This window comes from Myotis nattereri, assembly GCF_964212035.1.
Source record: "Myotis nattereri genome assembly, chromosome: 19".
Taxonomy (NCBI): domain Eukaryota; kingdom Metazoa; phylum Chordata; class Mammalia; order Chiroptera; family Vespertilionidae; genus Myotis; species Myotis nattereri.
In genome coordinates, this window is record NC_138095.1 from 28,653,888 (window position 1) to 28,666,486 (window position 12,599).

General features: G+C 67.2%; 2 protein-coding genes across 3 annotated transcripts in view; both read left to right on the plus strand.

The window, feature by feature from the left end:
• Positions 1–2,908: 2,908 nt before the first annotated feature.
• LOC308535177 (fibrosin-1-like protein) overlaps positions 2,909–12,599 on the plus strand; it is a 33,451-nt gene continuing 23,760 nt past the window's right edge. For both annotated transcript variants that reach the window (XM_081113953.1, XM_081113952.1), the window contains exons 1-2: positions 2,909–3,240; positions 9,419–9,616. In XM_081113953.1, coding sequence (XP_080970079.1) covers positions 2,962–3,240; positions 9,419–9,616 — 477 coding nt within the window. In that variant the 5' untranslated portion in view covers positions 2,909–2,961. The remainder of the gene's footprint in view (positions 3,241–9,418; positions 9,617–12,599) is intronic.
• On the plus strand, positions 10,214–12,543 carry LOC308534990 (uncharacterized protein; the record flags this gene model as incomplete). The annotated part of the gene is made up of 1 exon (XM_081113710.1): positions 10,214–12,543. One exon carries the CDS (start codon positions 10,214–10,216, stop codon positions 11,378–11,380), a length of 1,167 nt encoding a protein of 388 aa, XP_080969836.1. The 3' UTR covers positions 11,381–12,543.

A 12,599-nucleotide genomic window follows, 5' to 3' on the forward strand; every position in this document is an offset into this window, starting at 1 on the left:
AGCCTGCGGACTGAAGGGTCCTGGGTTCAATTCCAGTCAAGGGCACATGCCCAGGTTTTGGGCTCCATCCCCAGTGGGGGGCGTGCAGGAGGCAGCTGATCCATGATCCTCTCTCATCATCGATGTTTCTATCTCTCTCCCTCTCCCTTCCTCTCTGACATCAATAAAAATATATTAAAAAGAAAAACATGTTACTAAACAAACAAACAAACAAACACGACAGAGCCTAATTCCAGGAACTGGACATCAGATTGGTGCAGCCTGGGCCACCTGTGGTGACAAATGGGAATACAGTCCCCAATCCTGGCTTCCTCTTGTAGCAGGACCACCCCCCCCCCACCCCTGCCACTGGAGTGGGGGGGCCTCAGATTTGTGCCCCGTGGACCCCGGTCTTGGCCAGGGACTTGCTTCGGGCAGGAGGTGAGCAGACAACACGAGGCCTAAAGCAGAGTGTGCCACGTGCCTGTGGGGTTGGCTTGAGTTTTGTAAAGGGCATACCCAGGTGGCTCATTTCCCGCAGCCCGGGTCCCAGAGTCCCCCTGGGAACAGACCTGAGCCTGACCCTCAGTCCAAAGCACAGCCCCTCAGTTGACCTGCAGCCCGTGACCAAGACAAAAGATGTGGTGATATCGCAGGGGGCCTGGGGGCTGCTTGTTACGCAGCATTATTGCTGCCGGAGCCACCATACCTGCCCGTTCCTTGGCTGGGGGACGGAGGGGCAGCTGCCCCCCACTCCCACTAGCCAGCATCCAGGGGAGTGGGCTGAGTATTCAAAATACACCAAGGTGCCCGCCCCCCCCCCCCCCCCGGGCACCGGGAAGGTGGGAATCACCAGTGCCTGTCATGGTGGGGCAAACAGCTGGTCCCCAACATGGCCCCGGGGGCTGCCCTGTCATCAGGTTGCAAGCAGAGCCTATGTCTGAGCCCCAAGGAGCAGCCAGCTCAGCTGAGGTACAGGGCTGAGTCGGGTCTGCGAGAACAAATTGAGTTTTGAATACAATTTCATGTCCATTAACTTTGCTCAGAGTCCCACAGAGGAGCCAAGTGACGGAGGAGGCCTTGGCTGAGAGGCCATCCTGGAAGCAATTGATGACCACAGAGCCTCTCAGAGCTCTGTGTGCAGGGACCGGGGGAGGCCTGGGCTGCAGGCAGTGAGCAGGTAAGGTCCTGGCTGTGGGGTGGGACCGGGGAGGCCTCAGCTGCAGGCAGGGACCAGGTGAGGGCCTGGCTGTGGGGCAGGCCATAGGGTGATGGGCCAATGCTTCCAAGGCCGGCTGGGGTGGGCAGTGTCGTGGTGCGGGATCCCTTCTCCCAGGAAGGATGGGTCCTCTTGGGTTGGGTAAGAGGCAGGGCCTGGCAGGGCCCTGGAGGGGGCGAGTTGGGGGCTGGGACTGGGGGAGCAGCCCCTGCAGCTAGAGGACTATTTCCATGCGAACCTGGCAGCCCAGGTTGCATCCTAAGGGCCTCCCATCTGGAAGGGCCAGGGGGTCCTCACAGGGAGCATTCCGGGCGGGGGAGCGGGGGGGGCGGGGGGGGGGGAGGCGGGGCGCTGGTCTGGGGAGAGCTGCCTGACCTCCAACACCTGGGGACCAGATCCCGGGAGAGGGGAGGGGGATGTGCTGCCCCAGGAGAGGGGAGAGGGTGGGAACTCCCCACTTCAGACCTGAACCTGGGGGCTACCTAAGGTGGGGAGCCAGGTATAGCACGCAGAGCAGTGGAGGGGCAGGGAGACCCTGAGGGGAAGGTAGGGGAAGGGGAGACAGCCTGGGCAGGGATGGGGGGTGGGGCTGGAGCCAAGGACCCCTCCTTCGGCCTTCACCTCCCCCGGCAGGTGGGCGGGGCTTCTAGGCTTCCTGAGAACTCGCCCGGCAAGTCCCCACCCCCAGTGTCAGCAGTGGGGACCAGAACGTCCCATCCATGCCGCCCCCATTCGTGTCCCCCGAGGAGGAGTGGCAGTGTGGGCCCCACTCCTAGCCCCCCATCAGGAGTGGGGACGAGGGTATCCCATCCTTCACACCCCACGCCCCAGCTCCAGGGTGACGGTGAGCTTGACCCTCCACCACGTGTCTGGTTGGCTGGAGAGGTCCCCGCTTTCTGCTCACGTGCTCTCATTGCAAGTGTCTTCCGGAATTGAGGCCGCGACTGCGGAGGCCTAGAGACCCCTCTAGCCCGCACCCCGGAGAGAGGCTGGCGTTCCCGCCCCCCGAAACCGCCCTGTGCAGCTGGGAGGGCCGTGGAGAACGGAGAGGGGCGTGGCACCCAAACTCCCACCCGAGGGGCGTGGCTTACATGCGGGGCGGGGCCTGAAGGGGTTGGGCCTGCTCCGCCGGAGGCGGGGCTAAGAGGCGCAGCCAGCGGCGCGCGGGAGGGGCGGGGCCTGGACGGGGTGTGGCCGGAAGAGCGGAGCGAGCCTGGGTGGGGCCTAGAAGGGGCGTGTTCCGGGAGAGGCGGGGCTTGAAGGGGCGTTCCTGGGCGGGCCGGGTAGAGGAAGGGGCGTGGCCTGGGCGGGGCGGGGGCGGGGCTCGCGCCGGGCCACTGGAGCGCCCACTTCCTCTGGCACTGGCTGCCGGGCGGAAGTACGTCAGTTGTTATCAGCTCGAGTCCTCGCCGCTGCCGTCGCCGCCTCACGATCCCGGGCGCCTCATCCCGGCCCGCGCCCCGACGCCCACCCAGCCCGCCGCCCGCCGCCCGCCGCCTGCCGCGCATGGGGCGCGCCCCCGCGGAGGCGGCCCGCAGCCGCTGAGTGCCGCCCGCCCCGCCGATGCGCGCGGCCGCCCGCGCCGAGGCGCCCAGGCCGCTCCGGGCCCAGGGCTGAGGGCTCCCGCGCGGCATGCCCGGCCCGGCCCGCCGTCCGCCGCCGCCCAGGGCCCCAGCCCGCGCGGCCCGCACCGAGCCCGGCGGCCACGCGTAGCGCAGCGGCAGCGGGAGCCCGACGGCGCGGCCGCAAGGTCACCGCGCGCCATGGAGGCCAAGGTCCGCCCGAGCCGGCGCTCGCGTGCGCAGCGGGACCGTGGCCGGCGCCGGGAGGCGGCCCGCGACGCCCGCGACCAGAGCGCCTCGTCGGGCGAGGAGCCCGAGCCCGGGCCCGGCAAGGAGAACGCGGGCCTGCCCCGCGCGCCCCCGCCCCGCGCCGCCGCCGCACGTCCCCCGCGCCGCCGCCGCCGCGAGTCCAGCTCGCAGGAGGAGGAAGTCATCGACGGCTTCGCCATCGCCAGCTTCAGCTCGCTCGAGGCCCTGGAGGTAAGTGCGGCGCACGGAGCCTGGGCGGGAACCCCCAGCCCGGGGGCGTCGGCACACCCACGTCTGAGGACCCGGCCGCCGGCGGGGGGCGCGGGGGTGTCGGTGTGTGAGCTGCGGGGGAGAAAAATGCCCACATCCAAACGGGGGCCGTCGGGCTGCACCATCGGCCCTTTTGGCGATTGTTTCGATCAAAGTATCGCTTCCTGGGACTGCGGATGTGCTGGGAGGCGCCGCGCTGGACTCGGTCGGGTGGAGATAAAATGGATACTTGGAGGTTCTTCCTGTGCCTCCCTCCCCCTCGAGGCTTCTGTTTGGACGGAGGCGGGGGGGGGGGGGTGGGGGGGTCATCGCTCAGACCTCTCTCCAGGCTACACTGTTCACAGGATGACAACAAATAGTGCTTGTCTGGCTGCCTTGTCACGGACAATATTTGCTGAGCAAATACTGCCCTGCTCGGCGCCCAGGTGAGTGGAGAGGGACATGAGTACTGTCAGGGCGCGGGGAGCGCGGGGAGCTGCGTCTCCTCTCCTGGGAACGGCCTGTAGCAGGCTGGCCCAGCCCCTGGAGCCTCCACCAGCGCCCTCACCCGCAGCACCTATTTGAGGGACCAGCATCTGCCCGGCTTGGGGCCCCAGGGATCACTCAGTGAACAGCTCCCATCCTTTTCCTGGAGCCTGGGGGCTCGTGGGCCTCTGAGCCCAGCAGGGGAGGTGCCCCTCTCCCTGGGGTCTGCCGGTCTGGGGCAGGCTCCGGTCAGGTACTGGCAGCCAGGCAAGGTGGCTCAGGGACCGGCCTGCCGCTTTCTGTCTGGGCAGGGGATGCACCGCGGTGGGGCCCTCCGGTCCTGCCCCTGTGGTGTGGTGGCAGTGCCTGGCTGTGTCCTGGGAAGAGCTTTCTGCCTTCATCCAAGCCAGGCCCTCCCCTGCAGCCTCTGAGAGGGGTCAGACCACCCCCTTTCCAGCAGGCCTCTCCCGCCGGACACGGGCTCCCACCGGCCTGTCAGCGCCTTTCAGCTTCTGCCCTGGTCTGTGTGTCTCCTGGTCCCTCTGCCCACGTCAAAGTTTGGCACCTTCAGGCCTCTGAGCAGGTGTCCCTCGAGGGGCCCTCCTTCCTCCCTCCACTGGACACCACCCCCCCCTTACTTCACATGCTCTCCTTCCTGTGCGTCCGCACTTACGCTCTGCTGGGTGGCTATCCCCCCCCCCGGAACTTGGCTGGGAAAGCTCGCAGAAGCGCCTGGGCGCGGGAGGAGGAGGGAGGGGGAGGAGGAGGGAGGGCACAGGGGAGCGAGGGGTGAACAGGCACCACTCTCTCTTGTGCGTCCCCTGTGGGGTCCCAGGGCCCTGTGCACATTTGTGGAGTCATCGAGTGGACAAGCATGAGGAGAACCCGGGGTTCGGGAAGGCTGATCTGATCCTCAGGTCCCTGGGCGTGCCCTGGTGACACCAGCCTCGGGTCCATGTGATGCCCCCCTGCCTCCGGGGCACTGACAGTGCAGCGTTTGGGGGTGTCTGTGGGCTCCCAGGCAGGTCCCAGTGCGAAGAGCCTGCTCCATGTCACTCCTGGCCCCTCCTCACGCCTCTCTCTGCCCTTCTGAGCCAGGGAGGGACCACCCACCTTGGACAGTCCGGGGCTTCTGCAGGAGTCCTGGCGTCTAGATTGGCACTCTGGTTGGTAGGTTGGCACACTGGTGGGGCCTCATTTTTTGCTAAAGTGCAGTGGTTCTCCCCAGACACTCTTAGCCAGCATGCAGTGAACGTGTGCTCTCCCAGGTACTGCCTGTGCCTGCTTGTCCCCCTGCAGCGATAGGTATACTGAGGCCTGAGGCCATGAGTCAAGGCCCCAGCCTGTCCGGGCTCCAAGCTCTGCCCACTCAGGAGGTGGGAGCCGTGTAGAGAAGAGGGTCCGTTTCCCTGGAGTCCTCACCCGTGTCCTGAGGATGCAGGCCCCACCCTGCAGCCCAAACACTCCCTATCCCTCTTCCCTCTGCCCCAGGCAGACCCCTGCTCCTGTGTCCCGGACACACACCCTGCCCCGTGCTGAAGGCAGTCCCTACAACTGCGTGCACCTGTGTCTGCCCCTAAGGGAGACCCCTGTGCCTGCCTCGGGGTGGGGGCTGAGAGGATCCCAGCACGGCAGTACTGCCGCCCAGCGGGGAGTCCATCGTGTGGCAGTATTGTTGGCTGAGGAGGGGGCCCAGGTGTGGGAGAGTGGGGAGCTGGGATTGGGCCCCACCAGCCAGTGTGTTGGAAGCCCACACTGTGGGGGCCATGCGCCCAGCTCACTCCTCCCACAGGGGCACCGGGCTGAGACCTCGCGATGGCCAGGCTCAGCGAGGAGCGCTGGTGCTGGAAAAGCCTGTGCACTTGCTCTCCAGATGGGGAAACTGAGGCCCAGAGAGGGCGAGCTCTTTGTAACCATGGGACGAGGTGGCACCAAGCCTGGGACCCCGTAGGATGGGACCCCATAGGATGGCCTTGGGCTGCTTCTCCACCCCCCAGAGAGCTCTCCACCCCGCTGAGAGCCCATGGCTGTCGGGCTGCATCTTCCAAAGCCATCTCATGGCCCGTGGCCCACGTGGTTGCCCCGCTCACTGTGGGCTGGGGTTCCTGCACGTGACCATCTCCTGTTTTGTGGGTCAGCGCCTATCGTGGGGGAGATGAGGCCGGGAGCAGTGAGGATGCCGGCCGGCCGAGAGGGCGCTGTCCTTGCTTCCACTTTGTAGAGGAGGGAGCCGAGGCGAGGTCCCCATCCAGGGCCCACCCGCTGCAGCCTGGCCCACAGAACCATGACCTTCCCCCCCCCCACCCCCCCCCCACCCCCAGCATGGGCTGCCTCTTCCTGATGGTCTTGGGGAGGAGTCTGAGCTGGGCAGGTGGAGGGTCCTGACGCAGCCTGCAGATGCCACAGCAGGTGCCTGGCTGCCTGGGCTGCTGCCTGGGCTCGGGGAAGGGCCGCCCCTCAGCACCATGGGCGTTCACACTGGTTTGCAGGGCCGTGGCCCCACAGGCTTTGGCAGGTTCTGCTGTGTGTCCCCCTCCGCCCCCCCCAGTTACCACACATTCCTCGTGGGTGGTGGGCCTGCAGAGCGGATGCTCCGAGGTGGCCCTTCGCGGCTGTGGCCTGTCTGCTTGCTGCTCGTCCCCACCCCAGGCACGTGGGCAGGGACCATCTCCTGTCCCCCCAGCCACTCCTCTGCTCCACCGTGGCGGCGGGGTGTCGCCGGCCTGGGTTCCCTGTCTGCCTGTCACCTGCTCCCCAGCGCCTGAGGGCAGGGGCTGCAGAGCCGCCAGTCCCCCCTTCCTCCCCTCTGCTGAGTGCTGGAGGCCTCAGGTGCCCGGGCTTAGCACAGAGGCCGAGCGTCCTGTGCGTGGGGTTCCCCATGGCAGGGTTTTGACGAGTGAAGGCAGTCGCTCTGCTGAGAGGTGGTGCCGGGTCCGCCCGCCCAGGGTCTGTGCGGTTTGCTGACCTGGCCCACCTGTGTTCCACTGGCTCCTGTTGGTTGCCGCCCCACCTCATTCGTACCTGGGCAGATTGTGGGGTTCCCATAGGTTCCCTGGTGGCCACATCTGCCGGGACTGAAGTGCTGTCCCTGCCCACCTTCTCGTGTCCTGTCTTCTCCCTCTGGTGGGCCTCTCCCCTCCATGTGGGGGCGTCAGGCCTGCCGGCCGGGGGGCTGTCCTGTAGCTGGGGTTTCGGCACAGCTGGTCTGCGGTTGCATTGTGTTTGCGGGTCCTGTGTCAGGGGCGGTGGGGTGCAGGGGCACCGTCAGCCCCTCCACACGAGACAGAGTCGGGTCCCGGGCCCAGCCCACCTGTGGTTTCATTAGAGACGCTGGTCGCAGTGGGGAGGCAGGTGGTGAGAGGGAAACCGTGGGACCAGCTGCTGGAAGCAGGGTCAGCAGGGCGGCCGCCGGGAAGCCCACCTGGGATGGGAGCCGCCGCCCTCACCGCCCTTGGCAGCCCTTGCCCGGATGTGTGTCCCCTGGGGGCCTGTCTGGTGGCCCTGGGGCAGGCCACGCTCCCTTGTGCTGGGCTGGCCTTGGCCTTGGGAAGGGCTGCTGGCCAGCAGGGCGCGCTCTGTCCCCTCCCTACTCGCTGAGCATTTACTGAGCGCCGACCACACCAGGCCCAGTGCCTCTGTGGGGCCTGCCCCCAGCAGGGGAGCGGACAGGTGGCTAGGCGGGCAGGTGCCTGACGAGGCTGTCAGGTGTGGGGGGGGGTGGGGCTGTGAGGCCTGCGACCCCCGGGTCACAGCTGCTTCTACTCCTCCCCACGCAACCAGGAGCCCGTGCCTCCTCTGGGACTGGTTTCCTCACCGGGACGAGGCAGCCCTTCTCTGAGCTGGTCCCATGTTCTTTCTCTTTGTCCCCCATCCTGGGACAGCACCCCAAGAGCCCCCCTGCCTCCCCACCCCCGTGGGCAGGGCAGGCTGTAGTGCCTCCTTCCCTCTGGGTGACAGCCGCGCAGCTGAGCAGGTCCCGGGCGGAGGGGAGCAGGGGCACGCTGCCTGGTGCACAGTGAGGGCGGAGGGGAGGGGCTGGGTGTCCGGGCAAGAGGCTGGGAGAGCAGAAGCTGACAGGGTTGGGAACATTTCATCCCCGTCGAGTGTGGGTCGGGGGTGGCCCAGGTGGTCAGCGCAGGGTCACGGTGACCATCTCCTGGATGGGCAGCAGGAGACTGGCCCGGGTGTCGTGAGGCAGGATCCAGAAGCTTCCAGGGCAGGGAGGCCTTCTCGGGGGCGGTGTAACACGGGGACAGCCGTGCGCCAGTGGGTGAAGGAGGTGCCTCCCAGGCAGGGGCCTTGCCTGGGGTCAGTAAATGCGCCTCAAGGAGGTGTGGGGTGAACTGTCCCGCACGCAGCACAGCTCGAGGCCACTGCACAGGGTCCCCATGGCAGGGCCAGGGGTCAGCACCATGTGGGGTGTTGGAGGTGCTCGTCCTGGATGCAGGGGGTCGGGGAGTTGGGCCAGGCAGAGAGAACCCCCCTCCTGCCTCCCAGTGGGTGTGGTGGGAGGGACCCTGACAAAGGTTGTGAGTAAAAGAGGAGGGTGCCCTTGTGGCGGCTGAGGGGCCTTGGCAGTCTCTGAGGTCCCCCGATTTTAGCACCCCAAGTCCCACGTCCTGGGAACCCGCTCAGTCCCAGGCAAACGGGAGAGGACCACGTGGAGGGAACCCTGCGGGGTCTTCTGTGCCCCAGGGGGCAGGTCTCGAAGGTGGGGCAGGGCGTGGGGGCTGCGGTGGGAAGTGTGAGCCATAGGGATCCAGGGGGGAGGAACAGCCGCGCCAGGCCCTGGGCAGATGTGCAAGGCCCTGGGCAGATGTGCGAAGGGCGTCCAGCCTGCAGGTGGGGCAGGTGGGATTGGCCGGAGCTCCTGAACCGAGTGGGTGAGGGCCTCTAGGTCTCCAGTCCAGGAGTTCTGGGGGACAGGCGGTCTCCGTGACCCACAGCCTCCTGGCCCCTAAAAGGAGGGGGCTCCAGGCCTGACTGTGTCTGGGGGTAACATGTTCACCCCACAGGGCCTCGTCCCACAAGGGCAGGGCGTGAAGAGGCGGTCTGATTCCAGGCGTGGTGGGGTGCCCACGTGGCCAGAGGGGTGGGGCCACGCCTCTGCCTGCAGGGCCAGGGGCCTGGGCCCCAGGGAGGGGACATGGAGGTGGTGTTTGCCACTGTTAATGGCTTAGCTTCACAGTTGGTTTGTGGGTGCAGTTGGGAATGTTGGTGCTGTATGGTAATGATGCTTAAGGGGACCAAGCCATAAGGTGGCTACAGAAAATCGGTGGTTTCAGGCAGCGGAGCCACCTGGTGTCCAGGAGTGTTCCGGGTGCCGGGCCTTCAGGGCGGGGCCATCGCCTCAGCCACTGGGGGTGGCGCACCGCTGTGCCAGCCCACCGTGTAGGGTCGCTCTGCATCTGGGCAGGGTCTGTATTGTGGCATCTGCCCATCGGTCAGGTGTGCCCACAGGTGTGCATGACCCAGGTGGGCTGCAGAGGTAAATCTCTGGGTAGATGGTGCCTGGGCTCTGGGGCCCCACCTGGGCATCCCTTCAGGGTCTCATTGCCGCCTCTGTCCCCTTCGGTGATGGTGGCAACAGGCGGTCCTGGAGCTGGCTGGGGGTCCTCGGTTACAGTGTCCAGTGTCACTGCCAGTTAACCTGCTCGTCCCGCCTCCCCCACAGAAGGACATGGCCCTGAAGCCACAGGAGCGGAAGGAGAAATGGGAACGTCGCCTTGTCAAAAAGCCCCGGGAGTCAGAAAACGGCCCACCGGCAGAGCCCAGTGAGAACGGCCGGCCCCCGGAGGTGGGCAGCCCCGAGCAGGACCTGGAGCCCACCTGCGACCGGGGGAAGAAAGTCCCACTGCAGCCCGCCAAGCAGGTGAGCATGGCCCACCCCACTCAGAACCGTGGGCACCCATGGGCCACACCAGCACCTGGACACCGCCTGTCGGCATCTGGGCCTGCCGGGCATGCATTCTGTCATTGTCGGGCATGGGGTGTGGGGCACAGGTGGACTGGGGCTGGGCAGTGCCCTCTGTGAGGCTAGGTCCTGGGCTGAAGCAGGTGTGGGGGGCCTGAGGGTGCACCTGATAGGCTGGCCCCGTTTCCCCATCGCGTCCGTCAGGCTCCGCCAACCACGGGGTGTCCACTGTGTCTGTTCCGCGTGGGGCCGGGCTCATTGCGGGGTGCTCTCCATTGCTAACCTGCGTGAAGCGCAGTGTCTGGGCCACTCGTGGCCGGTGGTCCTTGGTGGGGGCTTTCCCCCAGCGAGCAAGTAGAGTGCAGGCTGTGCAGGTGCTCAGCAGGCTGCCCCTCTGGCTCGCTGTTCACTCCTTCTTCCAGGGAGGGTCTGCTCCGTGTGTCACGCTCTCACTCACCTGGGGCTGGGCTGCTGGTGCGGGGCCGCATGTCTGGGCCGGGCTGGACGGGGGGTCTGCAGGCACACTGGCCCAGGTGGACACGTGCTCTTTCTTCCATGCAGGTGTGCTCCCCAGAAGGGGGGCCGCTCCCAGCCAACCCCTGGGACCAGACCGGCCCGGCCCAGCGCCCGCAGCAGCAGCCGCCCAGCCAGCCCCAGGGGTCTCCCCCAGCCCCGTGTCAGCGCTGCCAGCCCAGCCGGGCTCTCCCGGACCCCGGGCAGCCCTGCCAGCCCCAACAGCCACCCCCGGGTCAGCGCAGCTTGCCCCAGCGGTCACTTCTGGGCCCAGGTCAGCCCTGCCGACCCCGGCGATCACTTCTGGGCCCAGGTCAGTCCTGTCGGCCCCAGCGGCTGCTCCCAGCCCCAGATCAGCGCAGCCGGCCTCGGCGGCCACTCCTGGCTCCGCCCTCCAGGCCACGGTGGTCACCCCTAAGTCCCAGGCAGCGCTGCCGGCCCCTGCGCTCCTCCCCAGCTCCCTGCCACCTTTGCCGGCCCTTGCGCTCCCCCCCGGCCCCCTGCCACCTCTGTTGCTCCCTGCTGGCCCTCTGGCACCGCTGCTGCTGGCCCACGTGGTCGTGCTTGGCCCCATGTCTGCACAGCCAGCCCAGCAGGGCATCCTCAGAACAGTGGTGCGGGCCCCTTCAGTCCCTGCTGGCCCACTGCCCGCACTGCCAGCCCCCCCAGTCACCCCTCCTGCTGCGTCCCCGCCGCCGGTCCAGCTGCTCTTCCTCAGGCCAGTGCTGCTGCCCCTGGCAGGCGCTGCTCACCCCATGCCAGCCCCGAAGGTCCCTCCTGGGTCAACCCGATCACCCCCGTCAGCCCCAGCAATTAGTTGAGGCCCCAGAGAAGCATGGGCCCCCCAAATCTTCACTGCTGGGCCCCAGCCAGCCGAGCCAACAGAAGCAGCCACTCCTGGGCCCAGAGCAGAACTGCCGACGCAAGCAGCCCCTCCTGCGCTCCAAACAGCCCTGCCAGCCCCCGCAGTCGCTTCTGGGCCCGGGCCCACCCTACAAGCCCCGGCCGCTGCTCCCCATCCCCAAGCGCCCCTCGCTTCTGGGGGATCCGCCCCCGCCCCGCCGGCCACTCCTGGGGCCCCTGCAGCTTCGGCGGCGGTCCCTGCTGGACCTGGCCCTGGGCCGTCCCTGCTGGCCCCTGCGGTCACGACGGACTCGATCCTCCACCCGCTCAGCCCGCCAGGCCCCATATGTGAGCCCAGGGGCCTGATGCCCGTTTCCCGACCACCATCTGTGGCTCCCTGGGCCCGGCTCCTCTGCTGTCCGAGATGTGTTGCTGGACTGGTCTCTGTGCTGTGGCCGGGCCGTGTGCTGTGTTTGGCTCAGCAGAGGCAGAGCCCCAGGCAGGGCCACCGCGGCCCAAGGCCTGCTACCCGCCCAAGGCCACCTTCGCCAGGAAGAGAAGAGAGGACCCCCGTGTCTCCGCCCCCGCCGCCGACCTCTCCCCCCCCCCCCCCCGCCCCCATGCCTGCTCTGTGCTGTGTGATTCACACATTCACACGCCCCTAGGAGGGGCTGCCTTGGGCCCCTCTGTTTCTCTGTGCCTCTAATGCCACATGTCCTTGTACATTGAGTCTGTGCACGCCCCCAGGTGTGCCAGTGTGTGTGTGTGTGTGTGTGTGTGTGTGTGTGAGCTGCAGGCCTCACCCCCAGAGCCCCTCCCCTCTGGTCAGTGTGCATTCCTCGTGCCCCCCCTCCCCGCAGATGTGGGTGCAGCCTTGTCCCTCCAGCCTTGCCTCCACCTCCAGGTCCTGTGACTATGGAGGCGCAAGAGTGCTCAGGGCCATCTGTGGTCGAGTAGAAGCTGCTGGTGGCAAGGAAGGTCCCCCGGGACTCTGCCTGTCGCCAGTCACCACCCCAGTCGCCAGTCACTGAAGTGGGTCAGCCCCCACCCCAGCTCTGCACCAAGAGAGTCTCCAGGGCCCTGGGTCCTCAGTGCCCTCAATACCCTCTGCAGCCTTCCAGTTGCTGCCCTGGACGCCCCCTGCTGGGAAGACCCCACACTACAGAGCTCTGCCTCCACTGTCCCTGGCCCAGGGCAGGCCACTCCAGTGCTGGGACTCCCTGGACAGCAGGGGCCCTGAGAAGGGCTGCAGCTGTCCGTCCGGGGAGTAGCATTGCCCCCTGGGGTGCCCTGGCCAGGCTCCGCTCAGCCTCATGCCCCTGTCGCCTGCCGTGACTGGCATGTCCATGCTGACCCATCCTCGGGGTCCTGGTCTCCAGGCCTCGCCCTCCCCACTTGCTCACCAGGACACTGCCTGTGGGGGCCTGACCAGCCGGGTGTGGGGTCCCCTAGTCCTCACTCAGGGCCTCCCAGAGACGAAGGGTTTATTTTTCTGATTGAAGACAATAAAAAGTGCCGTGCCATTCTTATAGCAGCGTCAGCGTTTGTGACTTAACAGGAGTGTCCTGCCTGATTGTGCTCCTTA